The sequence below is a fragment of the Ranitomeya imitator genome, chromosome 1, assembly GCF_032444005.1.
Source record: "Ranitomeya imitator isolate aRanImi1 chromosome 1, aRanImi1.pri, whole genome shotgun sequence".
Taxonomy (NCBI): Eukaryota; Metazoa; Chordata; class Amphibia; order Anura; family Dendrobatidae; genus Ranitomeya; species Ranitomeya imitator.
In genome coordinates this window covers 28,065,392-28,082,008 of record NC_091282.1, presented here as the reverse complement: position 1 = coordinate 28,082,008, position 16,617 = coordinate 28,065,392, and the positions used below count along the sequence as shown (strand labels likewise).

The 16,617-nt window shown below is 45.8% G+C and overlaps 1 protein-coding gene across 1 annotated transcript in view; it reads left to right on the top strand.

Annotated features, from left to right (window-relative positions):
- OXCT1 (3-oxoacid CoA-transferase 1) overlaps nt 1-11,138 on the top strand; it is a 96,617-nt gene extending 85,479 nt beyond the window's left edge. The window contains exons 14-17 of the mRNA XM_069745910.1: nt 3,431-3,520; nt 9,565-9,645; nt 10,044-10,145; nt 10,949-11,138. Coding sequence (XP_069602011.1) covers nt 3,431-3,520; nt 9,565-9,645; nt 10,044-10,145; nt 10,949-10,990 — 315 coding nt within the window. The 3' untranslated portion in view covers nt 10,991-11,138. The remainder of the gene's footprint in view (nt 1-3,430; nt 3,521-9,564; nt 9,646-10,043; nt 10,146-10,948) is intronic.
- The last annotated feature ends 5,479 nt before the right edge of the window (nt 11,139-16,617 follow it).

Sequence of the window (16,617 nt, the reverse complement as noted above, 5' to 3'; positions counted from 1 at the left end):
CATGCTCTTCTTCCGTGTTCCTCCTTTTGGTGGCGATGTTTCTCCTCCATGCTCTTCCATTCTCCTCCTTTTCGTGGCGATGTTTCTCCTCCATGCTCTTCTTCTGTGCTCCTCCTTTTGGTGGCGATGTTTCTCCTCCATGCTCTTCCATGCTCCTCCTTTTTGTGGCAATGTTTTTCCTCCATGCTCTTCCATTCTCCTCCTTTTCGTGGCGATGTTTCTCCTGCATGCTCTACTTCCGTGTTCCTCCTTTTGGTGGTGATGTTTCTCCTCCATGCTCTTCCGTGCCCTTCCTCCGTGCTGCTTCTCCTCCGTACTCCTCCTCTACGTGTCTTGCAGTGTGCTGTCTTGTAGGAGAATGTGATCTTGGGCCTTGGGGGCATTGTCTTCTCGGTATTGTGCACACATTACCTCGGCAGTGACATGACTTTGCTGGTGTTTCTGATTACTCTTGTGTAAAATCCCTGCTGCGATGACTGGTCCTGTTAGCGATCGCTGCACGGTGCCGGCCTATCTGACCCTCTGATCACCCCAGGATTATGTTCTATATTTTATGAGATATCCTTGTGATTGACTTGTAGACAAGGCGCGTTCCCCGGCCTGGGATTGTGTTAGCAGCTTTGTCTACTGCACAGGTTACACATCTGTTGACGACTGTGCAGAATATACCTGCTGATATATCGTGCAGCGTATGAAGGAACGGCAGTTTTGAAACATAAAGAATCCGGACAATTACCATTGGCTTAACATGCGCCTGTCAATTCAGATGTCTGTTCAGAATAATCTGCAGTTTGTACTTGAGGAATAACACTAATTCTGTATATTATATGACTTCTAGCCTATATTTTTCACCAGTTTCCTCTGCAGACGTTATCTCTACATTTTCAGCTGCTATAATGTCTCCCAAATACCTGTTCTTCTGTCTCTATGTAGCACATGCAGCAGTAGCATGGAGGACATTATATAACAGTACTGAGCAGTGCAGCTGTGAAGCCAGCACTAGGTGTGATAAACCCCTGAAGAGCAGAGCAGCAGAAGAATGCAGAACATAACACAACAGTACTAAGCAATGTAGCTGTCAATCCAGCACTGTGATGAAATAAACCAAAAGACAGCAACAGAAGTATGGAGAATATAACACAATAACACAGCTGTGCATCTAGCACTGGCTGAGATAAACCGCTAGAGAGCAGCAGCATTTAGAACATAACACAACAATACTGAGCAATATAGATGTGAATCCAGCACTGGGGTAAGAGTGATGAGTGAGCGTGCTCGGATAAGGTGTTATCTGTGCATTCTTGTGTGGTATTCGACTATTTTCAGCATGCTCGAAAGATATGCCCGAGTCACCAATGCGGCATGTCTCACGGCTGTTTGACAGCCACAACACATGCAGGATTGCCTGTTTTGTTAGGCAATCACCGCATGTGTTACGGCTGCCAAACAGCCGCGGGACATGCAGCCTAAGCGACTCGAGCATATTTTTCGAACATGTCAATTAGGACACGAGAATGCACACCTTATTCGTGGACACTCGCCCATAACTAGGGGTGCTTTCATATTGCGTTTTCTTACCCCTTCGTTGACCCCACCAGGGCTTGTGTCCAAATCCCCCTCAAAATGGGATTTGGGCATATGCACCAATGGGGCCATAGACTATAACGGTGCCGACAGAGCGAACGTGCACTGTCGGTAATTATTTTCAGACGGGTACGTCTACTGGAGGCGGACACTCAGACGTAGTAGGTTGTATCGGGGTGTCAGTCTCCTGTATGCGTACACTCCCGAAAGTGATGCACGACAAAGCACATGTTCTCTCTGTCAGCACCGTTACAGTCTATGGCCGTCGGTGCATACGCACAAACTTTGTCTTGCGGGCAGTTAAGATGCAAGCCCCAACGGTGCCAAATAACGGCTGCCTAAATGCAATGTGAAAGCACCCTAAGATAAGCAACTAGCGAGAAGCATGAAGAACTTGACACAACAGTACTGAACTGTCACACTGACAGTATTTGGTAAGGAAGGGGGGCCTCAAAGTGTCCCTGGAATTGGGACCCCAATTATCCCTGTCCTGGTGGTACTGTTGAAGGTAGAGAGGCCTGAGTCTCCAACCTTACTGTGCTCCTGTTAATGCCCTAAGCTGTCCCGTCCTGCTCCCCCAGGACAGATATTAGTTTATAAACACATAACACACTCAGGGATAACAAAAGCAAGACACTTAGAAAAACACCAAGGGTAGAGAGGAATAAAGGGGAGGATAGAAATGTACAAACCAAATGGGAATAGCATGGAGAAAGCATACACCCAAAAACAGCAAGCAGCAATCTCCAGCAGAAACTACGGACCCCAAATTCAGCACACCATCTCGAGGAAGCAAAACTTTCACAGGCAGGCATGAGAAGGTCTGGCCAGGCTTTATATATAGAGAAAACGAGCCGGTCAGGAGCAGTTGTGAGATGGAGCTGCATGTCTCTAACCAGCATACAAAGAGTTGTTAACTTCATCAATGCCAAAGGAAATGAAGTCCATTTAATATGCGGGACAAAACACACAGTGTAAATGGAAGACCTGCGGGTCACAGTACGCAAAGATTGCCTAACTCCAGGTCTCCCAGGAGGACGTGACACACTCGTGACATGAGCAGTGCAGCTGTGAATCCAGCACTGGAGTGAATTAAAACACTAGGGAGCAGTAGCAGGAAGGAAGACATTATACAACAGTACTGAGTAGTGCAATTGTGAATCCAGCACTAAGGGGAGATAAACCACTAGAGAACAAAAGCAGCATAGAGAGCATAATGCAACAGCAATGAGCAGTGCACCTGTGACTCCAGCTCTAGTGTGAAATAAATACTTACTAGAAAGCTGCAGTAAATGTGTTTTGTGTATTTCTGCCTCCCTTTAATGTACCGTCCTCTGAATAGACTTCTAATAGGCAGCTGCAATTTGATCCCTCAGTGAACTGTGAGTCAAACTTGTTTTTTTTACAAAGATCCATCTTAGCAGTATTTCAGAGGGAGTGATTAGGCAGAGGGAATAAGTAGTATTTTTTATGGTATACGAATAGTCTAAGAGCCTGCAATGAAATCTCCCCTAATAGCCTGCTCTCCTGCCCTCCCTCCTTATTTCTTAGGATCTGTCATCAATGTGCTGGGTGCTGCACATAAGTCTGGGCCATCAATGTTATTGACTCAAAGTTAGTGGGGGGGATGCATTTTTTATATATTTTTTTAATTTTGCAAGACTCAATTACTCAGTGTGCTGCTCCATTTTTTTGCATTTTAACCTTATTAAAGCAATATGATTTGCAAAACTGAAATGGTCTCCAAACCTAAAGAATTCCTAATATTCCCTTTTCTAGATTAAAGTTGTTTATGGTGTAATTGAGAAGACTAAAAAATCTATCTATTTTTTTTTCTCCTTTTTAGGGTAAAATGGTGAAAGGAATGGGCGGCGCCATGGACTTGGTCTCCAGCTCTGGAACAAAAGTAGTTGTGACTATGGAGCACTCCGCCAAGGTGGGACATCTCTTTATAACAGATATTATTCTATCTATAACCCCACCTATGTGTAGAGACACGGGCAGGTCGGCGGGCGCCCCTGTCCGCTAGCCGAAACAGCATGGACCAGGGATCATCCCACCGAACATCCGCTCTCTTTTTAAAGGGAGCATAACGCTACTCAGACAACAGAGGGTGAGGGTAAAACAGTGTGGCAATACTGTATTGATCCACAAAACAGGCAGATAACACATAGAACAGTCCCGGCACAGTACCCAAGATGGTGCGCATTACAGAGTCTCACCCTTCCACTGACTCACCGGGATGAGAGCAGCTCTTACTTCAGAGCTTCCAGTGTTCTCTACTATACCTGTCGCACACACAACGGTAATGACAAGTGTAGGAAGATGACAGTTCATTCAGATACAAGGCCAGTTGACAGGTGGGTCACAACCTGGCTTCATCTTCTAGGGCCGACTACCCCACCTGTGGTACGCACACAGAGAGTAGGTAACGACAAGCGTAGGAAGATGACAGTCAATTGAGGTACATGGCCTGGTGACCGGACGGTCCCAACCTGGTTTCCCCAAACTTATCCATGGTTCCAGGTGACCAGATGGTCCCAACCTGGTTTTTCCCAAATGTGTCCATAGGTGCCAAGTGACCGGATGGTCCCAACCTGTTTTCTCCAAATATATCCGTAGGTTTCAGGCGACCGGATGGTCTCAACATGGGTTTCACAAACGTATCCATGGTTCAGCGGTGGTCAATGGAACAGATCTGTATTCTTCCAGCCGAGGCCAAGGTCCCCTAACCGGGCATCCTGTAGAATGACAAATCTGTCTCCCTTGTGATGGAGCCATGATGTCGTGTCTGCTGTCCTTACTCTGGTGCTTTGGATGTCTGGATGTCTTTCTTGGCTGAATCTCTGGCTCCCTCTGTCTCTTACAGGCATATCACCTCTTTTTATATTTAACAAGAGTCCTTCATTCAGTATTTATAGATAATGCTGATGCCAACAAACTGGCTGGCATGGACAATACGTATTGAGACACGGGGGGTCGGCGAGCGCACCAGTCCACTAGCCGGAACCCCATGGACCAGGGATCGTCCCACCCAACGCCCGCTCTCACGTTAACGTGGGCATAACGCTACTCAGACAATACAGGGTGATGGTAAAATAGTGTGGCAATGCTTTATTGACCCACAAAACAGGAAGATAACACATAGAACAGTCCCAGCAAAATTCCCCAAGATGGTGTACATTACAGAGTCTCACCCTTCTGCTGATCCACGGGGATAATGGTAGATGTTACGTCAGAGCTTCCAGGGTCCCCCACCTGTGATACACACACAGAGGAGGTAACGACAAGTGTAGTAAGATGACAGTCTATTGAGTACATACAAGGTACAAGGCCAGTTTACACGAGAGTCACAACCTGGCTTACCCAATCATCTCCATTGGAGCCAGGTTGTTTCCTGTAGAATGATAGATCTTTGTCCCTTGTGATGGAGCCATGATGAATTGGCTGCAGTCCTGTCTCTGATCCTTTGGGTGTTTTGGCAGAATGTCTGTCTGTCTCTCTCTCTCCGTCTCTCTGTCTCTGAGTCTCTTTATACCGAGGCATGCAACCTATTTTGAGATTTACCCTTCAGTCCAGTATCAAGATAAAGGGAACAATGGTGATGTCCAAGTTGCCTTGCCTATGTAATCTATTTGTATAGATTTTCCTCCTCTGTTTTAAAAATCAACAAACTATCTGGGCTAGACAATGTATAATTAGCATATCAGTGACCTCACAATTCATCAAGGACATAAGAGCACACTATGTTCATATCAAATATCAGCTTACCAGTCAATATTCCAGGCTTACACAAACAAAAATCTGTTTTCTTGACCAACCAGAAATCAACACTTAAATCCAAAAGCCAACATACAGATAAAAAGTCAATTCTTCTTGGTTTGCTAAACATAGTCGTCTGGGTAATTAAGGTATAATTTGGTTTCTTCACAATGTGTAATTAGCATATCAGTAAACCTCACTAGTCATCAAGGATATGAGTGCAATGTTGCATCAAATGTCAACTTACAAGTCAATATTGCAGGCTTACACAAGCAAAAGTCTGTTTTCTTGAACAAACAGAAATAAACGCATAAATACAAAAGTCAACATATAGATAACAGTCTATTCTTCTTGGTTTACTAAAAATAGACGTCTGGTAAATTAAGTTACAATGCCGTGTCTTTACACCATGTATAAACGGATTATCCTGCCATTTTCATACATAATATTAGGTATTTATTAATGGGGGGTCCTGTGTTCAGGCTTCTGATCACTAGGTCAGAGCGGATACAGATTATCTCACCCTCTGGAGTCCCGTCCTGTCCTGTGTTACACACACAATCATTGATATGAATAGACACAGTGTAATACTCCCTTTCCCCCACGGAGGCGCTGCAGGAATACTGAGCACTTATTGCCAGGTTTCCATGCAGATCGCAATGAGCCCTAATAATGGCTGACCGGCACCACCTCTACGATCTGCAATCAATCGATCCATCTTAAAAAATTAAGATTCGGAGGGCGATGAGGCCGGGTCGTGGCAGAAATGGGCAGGTTTTCTGCATTAAATGGACAGGACTCGACTAGCTGAGCGGAGATGGATGTGTTATTTAGGCAGAGCTTTGGCTGTTTCTATGGAAACGGCTCATTTTCCGGATGCCTGTCTTGTTTTTCCGCTCGCCATAATCGAGTTTACGGCAATATGTGACAGCGCCTGGCAGGATGGAGTCGTCGTTCTGCCGCGTGCACAGAGGGTGTTTTTTCTTTTCTGATGATTTCTTATAAATCTGGAGCGACACCCGGATCCACTAACATTCTGCCCGATCATAGGGGTAACTATCATCATCTGCAGGGAAGGCACTTCCAGCCGTCTCTATAGACTCCTGTCCAGCTTCTGCTCACCACGTGTGATTTGCCAGATAAACATTTACCCAGGAAAAAGTTTTATAAAAAGTTTCCAGTAACTTTCTCATCCCCTGATCAGTGCTGCAGAATTTCTCTCTGCTCCTTACTGGAATATTTCACATTCAGCAAATTTTCTTATAATAAGAAATTCTGCAATTCTCCATTAAACATTATCCATAACTGTTCTCAAGATCTCTGTCAGTAAGTCAGAACCTTTGTTATTGACTTTAAGGAAATTGAAACCTGTCTTGGTCAGGTGCTGTACACACAGGTGTATGGCCCTGTACATAACCACAGGTGTATGGCCCTTTACATAGCCACAGGTGTATGGCCCTTTACATAGCCACAGGTGTATGGCCCTTTACATAGCCACAGGTGTATGGCCCTTTACATAGCCACAGGTATATGGCCCTGTACCTACCCACAGGTGTATGGCCCTTTACATATGCACAGGTGCATGGCCCTTTACATAGCCACAGGTGTATGGCCCTGTACCTACCCACAGGTGTATGGCCCTTTACATAGCCACAGGTGTATGGCCCTTTACATAGCCACAGGTGTATGGCCCTTTACATAGCCACAGGTATATGGCCCTTTACATAGCCACAGGTGAATGGCCCTTTACATAGCCACAGGTGTAAGGCCCTTTGCATAGCCACAGGTGCATGGCCCTTTACATAGCCACAGGTGCATGGCCCTTTACATAGCCACAGGTGCACGGCCCTGTACACAGGCCACATGTGCACAGCCCTTTACATAGCCACAGGTGCATGGCCCTTTACATAGCCACAGGTGCACGGCCCTGTACACAGGCCACAGGTGCACAGCCCTGTACATGGCCACAGGTGCATGTCCCTTTACATTGCCACAGGTGTACGGCCCTGTACACGGCCACAGGTGTACGGCCCTGTACACGGCCACAGGTGCATGTCCCTTTACATAGCCACAGGTGCACGGCCCTGTACACGGCCACAGGTGCATGTCCCTTTACATAGCCACAAGTGTAGGCCCTGTACACGGCCACAGGTGCATGTTCCTTTACATCTTTACATAGCCACAGGTGCAAGGCCCTGTACACAGGCCACAGGTGCACGGCCCTGTACACAGGCCACAGGTGCACGGCCCTGTACACAGGCCACAGGTGCACGGCCCTGTACACAGGCCACAGGTGTACGGCCCTGTACACAGGCCACAGGTGCACGGCCCTGTACACAGGCCACAGGTGCACGACCCTGTACACAGGCCACAGGTGCACATCCCAGTACACAGGCCACAGGTGCACGGCCCTGTACACAGGCCACAGGTGCACGGCCCTGTACACAGGCCACAGGTGCACATCCCAGTACACAGGCCACAGGTGCACAACCCTGTACACAGGCCACAGGTGCACGGCCCTGTACACAAGCCACAGGTGCACGGCCCTGTATATAGCCAGAGGTGTTTTCAGAGCAGAAACTGAGATTTCATATTTGGAGGTGGATGTGGAGAGTTTAGCTCCTTATCTGCTTGAAAACCCCAGTGTGCACATGGCCTTAGGGTATTTTTGCAGCACAATGTACTTAAGCACCTGTGCGTCCATGATATGACCAGGGCCGATTAATATCCAATGGAAGTGAATAGTGAAGGTTCATATTCAATGACTGCAAGCAGAGGTCTTGAAAAAGACAAGAATGTGATCAAAATCTCTGATTGTAGTCATTCAATAAAAACGTTTAGTTCCAGTGTTTATAAATCTGCACTGGTCATGTGCACAGCTCATTACACAGCCGCAGATGCTGCAGAAACTCTTGTTCATTGCCTCGCAGAAGATTCAGATTTTGCCCTCTCAATTGATGTGGTAAATCGGCAGCACAATTCACATCCGCATCCGTGTGTGCATGTTATGACCAGGATTGCCTTATATCCAATGTAATCCGTGAAGGTCCGTATTCAATGACCATAAGCAGAGATCATGATAGTGGCAAGAAAGCGATCAAGATCTCTGCTTGCATTCATTCAATAAAAAACCCTGTTTACTTCCAGTTGTTATAGATCAGTCCTGGTCGTGTGCTGGATGCACAGCTGCACAGCTCGTTACAAGACACAGCTCTGATAATTTGGCTGTTACTTTAATGAGTTGTGCAGCTGTGCATCCAGCACACGAACAGGATAGGAACATTGATGATTCCTTTTTATTGGCAATAAGCAGAGATCTTGAAATTTGAGAAGTATTTTACAAGGCCAGCAGATGACAAAGCAAACAGAGATCTTGAAATCAAAGCACGTGAGAAAATTGTATCATATTTCAGCTTTGCTGTCTTCAAGACGTCTGCTTGCTGTCATTGACAAAGAGACTTAATTGATTGCTCCCAGGTGATGAGAATGACCCCTGGTCATGTGCTGCATGCACAGCTGCTGGGTCATTATAGCCCTGTGTGATGACACAGCATTTAATCTTAATTATCTATACATCTATTTTCAGTAGGCAAGGAGACATACACTATTATCTTTATGTTGACTTTTAAATTTGAGTTCTTCATTGGTTGGTTAAGAAACATAGACTATTGTTTGTACGAGCCTGGATGCTGACTTCTCAGTTGTTGTTTGCTGCAACTCATTGTCTGCTATCTTTGAGGGACAGGGACATAGGGTAACTGAACAATAGATGTTTATTAATACGTTGATTAAACATTGTACCAGGCCAGCTAGTTTGTTGACCTGCAAATCCGAGAAGGACGAACTATGCAAATTGATTAAATACTCAAACAATGAGCGTTAAACTCATCCCACCTCCCCCTGACCTGTGGATGATGGCTTGAAGAACAGTTGTGAACTATACAAGGGAGATATGACTCTATATCAAAGGTGACTTAAAGAAGAACACCCAGGAGAGTTTAACTCTTCTGACTTTTTCTGAGCTCCTCTAAGATGATTGATGACCACAGTCCACATAGACTGTGCAGAAAAACTTAAGAGCCTGTAAAAGACAAACAATGCAACATTTTTAATAGAACCCAACTGCAACAATTTCCTGCCACACTGGATGAGATTTGATTTTACCGTGTGCAGAGCGGTATAGTATGTACGCTAACATGCGCTCTTTCTTCATCATAGGGAGGAACGCACAAAATCCTGGAACGGTGCAACCTGCCGCTGACTGGGAAACAGTGCGTGGACCGGATCATTACTGAGAAGGTGAAATGCGTCGTTGTCCTGCTGCCTGCGGGGGAAGGGGGTATAATCAATACCAGCCCGGTAGCCGTACCAGCCCATCCCGTCCTGGGCCACTGCTTATTTATCTCTGGCTCGGTGCATCACGGTGACGGCAGGGATCCAGCAGCTGCAAAAAAGTGTCAGTGTGCACATACCCTTAAATTAGCTGTATGTGGACCCCACATGGCCACATATCAGGTCAGTGTGCCGATGTGGCTTGGGTATTCCTCCTCTCTTCATCCCAGTAGTCAGAATGATGAGGGTATTTACCACGTGGACCAGGGGCCTCATCATGGCTGCCACCGTTCCTGTGCCGCCATATTTATACCACGCTATGATTTTCGGCTGATCCCAGCTCTTTACTCCTCCGTGTGCATTAGGCCGTCTTTGATGTGGACAGAAAGAACGGACTGACGCTGATAGAAATCGCCGAAGGGCTTACTGTAGACGATATCAAGAAATGTACAGGCTGCGACTTTGCGGTGAGTAGTGGACAATACGACGACCAATTTCTAACCTTACAATATGTCAGCATCTGGGGCCCCACCGTCCCTGCTCTGTCAATAAACGTTGCATACATCAATCTTACAAGCGAATAATGAAGAAAAATGTTGTAATCTACATTTTCAAAGTAATCTGCTTCTTTCTCCACCTACGAGTCACTTCTACTTCTCCTCCGCAAGTGATCAGGTGACACCTGACTATTAAAGTAGAAAGGGAGGGAAAAAGATAGAGAGGTGGAGAGGCATACAGACCTGGGCTTTGACTTTCTAGTAAGTGTTTTCTCACCGTAGAGCTGGATTCACAGCTACACTGCTCGGTCCTGCTGCTTAATGTCCTCCATACTTTACCTTCCTAGTAAGTGTTCACCACATAGCTGTATTCACAGTACTTCTGCATAATGTCCAACTTGATACTGCTTTCTGGTAAGTGTTTTATATCAGTCCAGAGCTGCAGTCACAGTTACACTGCTCAGTGCTGCTGTATAATATCCACAATAATTCTGCTGCTTCTGTACATGTGCTAGATAGAAACAGAAGAGCAGAAATCCCTCATGTCTGTGTACGCTGTATATGGGAAACACCATAGCAGCTATTCTCCATCCACTAGCTAAGAGACAACTGAAAGTTATAGAAAAGGCCTGCAAAAAAAAAGAACAAAACTCATATCAAAGCATAAGGGCCCCTAACATTGACTATTCTGATAGAAAAGCGTTACATATGGCACCATTTTTGATGTCCGTGTGATCAAAGACTAAGATTGATGTTTGACTATTTCTTTGCAGGTTTCACCCGACCTGAAGTCTCTGCAGCAAATCAGCGATTAAAGCGTTGGCCGATACGTTTAGTGGCAGCAGAACGTCCAGAGCCTACAGAAGTGACAGCCGACCAGTTAGGGCCCGTTTATAACATTAGTGATTTGTTACCTGGGGCCGAGGGGGAGAGATAGGGACTTAATAAAATAGTTTTGATTAACCCTTGTAGTTCCTTGTGTTTATATGAACCATTTGAGCTCAATCTACTTAGGTTCTGTTTGCAGATATTAGCAGGACTGCCAGGAATAAGAACGTGCTGAACTCTGGGAAAAGGAAAATGTTCTGCTCGTTATCATGGTCAGGCTGATAAGTCTGCGTTACACCTATGGGGGCCGTAAGCCCATCACACGCTCGCTTCATATGGGGGGCAATGGCCGCACTCATTCCTGGCCCTCCACATTAGTATCAGCAGACAGTACCTGTGCTGCTCGTTCTCAGCCTCCACCATGTCAGAGCAACATTCACCACCCAACTGGATGTTTCCACATAATCTTGGAAAGTATGAATATTTTACTATGATTTGTTAATGACATTGAGTTGCTGTGTAGCCAAAGCCTTAAAGGAAACTTCCACCTCTTATCCTTTTATCTTCATGTAGTTTGTGCATCATGTTGTGCTGATTTAAGTTGTGATCTCTTTTTATATCTGTGACATCCTCTAATGCAGAGCTCCACATCCGCTGCAAAGACGAGGAATGTTCTTGTTTAATTCTGTCATCCTACAGCCACCACTAGGAGGAGCTCCCTGTATACAGAGATACATGATAAGATCCTGTCTGCAGCCACCACTAGGGGGAGCTCCCTGTATACAGAGATACATAAGATCCTGTCTGCAGTCACCACTAGGGGGAGCTCCCTGTATACAGATACATGATACGATTCTGTCTGCAGTCACCACTAGGGGGAGCTCCCTGTATACAGAGATACATGATAAGATCCTGTCTGCAGCCACCACTAGGGGGAGCTCCCTGTATACAGAGATACATGATAAGATCCTGTCTGCAGTCACCACTAGGGGGAGCTCCCTGTATACAGAGATACATGATAAGATCCTGTCTGCAGTCACCACTAGGGGGAGCTCCCTGTATACAGAGATACATGATAAGATTCTGTCTGCAGCCACCACTAGGGGGAGCTCCCTGTATACAGAGATACATGATAAGATCCTGTCTGCAGCCACCACTAGGGGGAGCTCCCTGTATACAGAGATACATGATAAGATCCTGTCTGCAGTCACCACTAGGGGGAGCTCCCTGTATACAGAGATACATGATAAGATCCTGTCTGCAGCCACCACTAGGGGGAGCTCCCTGTATACAGAGATACATGATAAGATCCTGTCTGCGGTCATCACTAGGGGGAGCTCCCTGTATACAGAGATACATGCAGAAACTAATTACATCAAAATGTGTAATGCCATCCTCAGTGACTCAACCACATATGAAATCCTAAGCGCTGACCCCATAACTCAATACAAAACTGAACTGACGGATATACTTGAAGCAGCACACACCGAGAGGTTAATTTCTAAAAATGAACATGATTTCCTCTTACCAGCCCACCCCCTTACAGCTACTTTTTATACCACACCTAAAGTACATAAGGGGCTTGAACCATTAAAAGGTCGTCCTATAGTGTCTGGCTCGGACTCACTGATCCAAAACTGCGGTGTCTACATTGATGAGGTACTTCGACCATTCGTATTAGCCCTTCCTTCTTACATAAGGGATACATCTGACCTACTCCTTAAACTCGAGGGGATACAATTTGCTGAGGGTTCCTTCTTGGCCTCCATAGACGTGGAGGCCCTCTACAGCAATATACCACATCATTTGGGGTTAAAAGCGGTGGACCACTTTCTTAGATCTAGAGCAGTTCAACATAGGGCCCACAGTAGATTTGTACTAGACCTTCTACAATTTACTCTCACAAAAAACTTTTTCATATTTGACAGGAAGTACTTCCACCAGCTCAGGGGCACCGCGATGGGGAGTCCCTGTGCCCCATCGTATGCTAATCTGTTCCTGGGCTGGTGGGAGGAAACCATAGTCTTTACAGATGAAAGTAAGTGGTGGCATCAATTTGTGGGGGTCTGGTATAGGTTTATCGACGACATCTTCGTTATTTGGCAGGGTACTAAACAGGGCTTTATTGAGTTTATTCAAGAACTTAACACGAATAACATCGGCATGATGTTCACCTTTGACATCAATGATAAGACCCTGCCATTCTTGGATGTGTACATCCAAAAAAACGAGGATGGGTGCCTTAGCACACAAATCTACCGGAAGCCCACTAGTACCAACAGCCTATTAAGATGGGATAGCCATCACCCCAGAGCCCTAAAACGTGGTATCCCCAGGGGCCAATTTATAAGGCTGAGAAGGAACTGCTCGGAGATAGGAACGTTCATCCAACAATCAGGAGATATGAAGATGAGATTTCTGGAAAAGGGCTACCCCAGAGGGGTTATTGAAGCGGCATACAAACATGCCCTTTCTTTGGATAGAAGTACTCTCTTACAATCATGCAGTAGACCCACAGCCAGTGATCCTGACCAGACTAGAATCATAGGGACCTTTGACAGTCAGAATGAGAGAGTGGTCAAAGTGTTGGCTAAACACTGGGACATTTTGACATCTGACCCTGATTTGAACAAATGGGTGGGTCCCAGGCCTCTGATCACTTACAGGAGAGGTAGGTCTCTGAAGGATGATCTGGTTCATAGCCACTTTAAGAGATCTACCCCAGAAGGTACCTGGCTGGACCGTAGGACGTGTGGTTTTTTCAAATGTGGAGCATGTGTTAACTGTAAATTTATGAAACCAGGGAAATTTGTGACTAGTTCCGTAACTGGCAAAAAATTCTATCTACGTAACTTTGCTAACTGTAAGACAAGTGGGCTCATCTACATGGCTACATGCAGTTGTCCTATGGACTATGTTGGTAAGACGAGGAGGGAGTTTAGGAGGCGTGTAGGGGAGCACATAGGCGATATCAAGCACAAACGTGACACCCCGGTAGCAAGACACATGAATGACCAACATGGTGGTAATGTTCATGAAATAACTTTCAGCATCATTGAGGTATATACACCGAACCCAAGAGGTGGTGACATCGACCAATTTCTATTACAGAAAGAATGTGCCTGGATCCATCGGGTCAACTGTTTGGCCCCACTAGGCCTCAATGAATATGTCTCATATACATGCTTCCTATGATCTGATATACCCATGCTCTCTTCCCCTTAGTTGTGTGAGACTCTAGTATTGGTGTCTTTCGTTTTCTAAGTCTCTGGGCACCGACAAACTAAATCGTGGCTGACCATGCCACCATTATACACCCTGTGAGTTCACAGGGATAGACAGTATTGACTGTGGCCATCTACTATATATCAAATCCCATGTGTTGTCATGTGGGTATAGTATCTGATATTATATGCATTGTATTGATATATACTATATACATGGTGGTGCAGAAAAAGGGCTGAATATTCCGGTCATTTAAATGCTTGATCTTTGGCGGTGTATATAATTACAATTGTCCCATACTAAAGCAGCTGTACATCATCTTTTTGGTAGGAATACGTCCATATATAATAAAGTGATAGGTATTAATGTATTGCCTTTAACCCTTTCTTTTCCTCCCCCTATGTGGGGTATGCTATATCTTCAGTAACATAGTAACATAGTAACATAGTTAGTAAGGCCGAAAAAAGACATTTGTCCATCCAGTTCAGCCTATATTCCATCATAATAAATCCCCAGATCTACGTCCTTCTACAGAACCTAATAATTGTATGATACAATATTGTTCTGCTCCAGGAAGACATCCAGGCCTCTCTTGAACCCCTCGACTGAGTTCGCCATCACCACCTCCTCAGGCAAGCAATTCCAGATTCTCACTGCCCTAACAGTAAAGAATCCTCTTCTATGTTGGTGGAAAAACCTTCTCTCCTCCAGACGCAAAGAATGCCCCCTTGTGCCCGTCACCTTCCTTGGTATAAACAGATCCTCAGCGAGATATTTGTATTGTCCCCTTATATACTTATACATGGTTATTAGATCGCCCCTCAGTCGTCTTTTTTCTAGACTAAATAATCCTAATTTCGCTAATCTATCTGGGTATTGTAGTTCTCCCATCCCCTTTATTAATTTTGTTGCCCTCCTTTGTACTCTCTCTAGTTCCATTATATCCTTCCTGAGCACCGGTGCCCAAAACTGGACACAGTACTCCATGTGCGGTCTAACTAGGGATTTGTACAGAGGCAGTATAATGCTCTCATCATGTGTATCCAGACCTCTTTTAATGCACCCCATGATCCTGTTTGCCTTGGCAGCTGCTGCCTGGCACTGGCTGCTCCAGGTAAGTTTATCATTAACTAGGATCCCCAAGTCCTTCTCCCTGTCAGATTTACCCAGTGGTTTCCCGTTCAGTGTGTAATGGTGATATTGATTCCTTCTTCCCATGTGTATAACCTTACATTTATCATTGTTAAACCTCATCTGCCACCTTTCAGCCAGTAGTATGGCTGTCTATCAGCAATGCGGCCATTGGCTGTGTCTGTACACACAGTATTCTGCACTGGCAGGACCTATGAGCTATGCTTGCACCATTGTGAGACACGTAGCGGTAGGCGCGTGCGCGGTAGATGTTATGCCGTTTACATGGTTTTGGCTTCGCGCTGTCCGCGCGTGCGTGGTTGCGCATTTGTATAGTATGCCTCCAGCATCAATCCCGTGTCTGGAGGTGCCTGGCGCATGCGCTGTGGAAACGGCCATGCCCATGCGCACGCCGCTGGTGCGGGGGTGCGCGGTCACGCTGGTTTGTCCCCATCTGCGCATGAGTGGTTGTGTGGGCTCGTGGTGGGATGGCCGGGTGACGTTGCTGTTCGGCACTGGTGAGTGTAATTTGTTGACTCTGGGGTCCTGTGCGCAGGCACCGGTGACATATGGGATAGCGTACACACCCCTCCTCCCTGTGAGACTGAGTGCTTGGTGTGCAATTTTTTTTTTTTTTTTTTTTTGCAATGCACACTGGGACTTCCTGCCTGTATGGAGCAGAACGCTATGGTAGGGGCTAATTTACACACTATAGCATGCTCCCTAACATGTCTCCGATGACAGGCAGCGGCCATCAATTAGTCTATAGGCTCTAGGTATCCCTCTATCATATTAGGACTACTCCAAAATGGCGGTGTCCCATGCTCTGTTGTTTGGTATGCTCACACCGCCCCATTATTAGTAAGCTCATTAAGACATGTATATAAGTGCACCAAGCATGATTCCATGCAGCATCTACATATCAAGGCCTCCTGATGATCCGTTGGGGTGAAACGCGTAGAGGCGTATGAAATATCAACACTGATAAGTATCGGTCTCACCCTCTGTTTACCATGCATATATCTAAGCATTAGGCTATCTTCGGCTGAAGATAAGGTTTTTTGTTTTTTTTCCTTTTTCTCCCTGCAGCTATATATGTTTTTGTGCCTTGCCATTTTTGTGTATTTACACATCTGTGTCTGATCATTATCAGGCTGGGATTTAATATTAGGGCTTCCCAGGGCCAGTCGTCGCTGAGTGGGGGCGCCATTCCGCTGACCAGTAGGGTGCCAACCTCCACAGCCAGGCAGGCTGCACA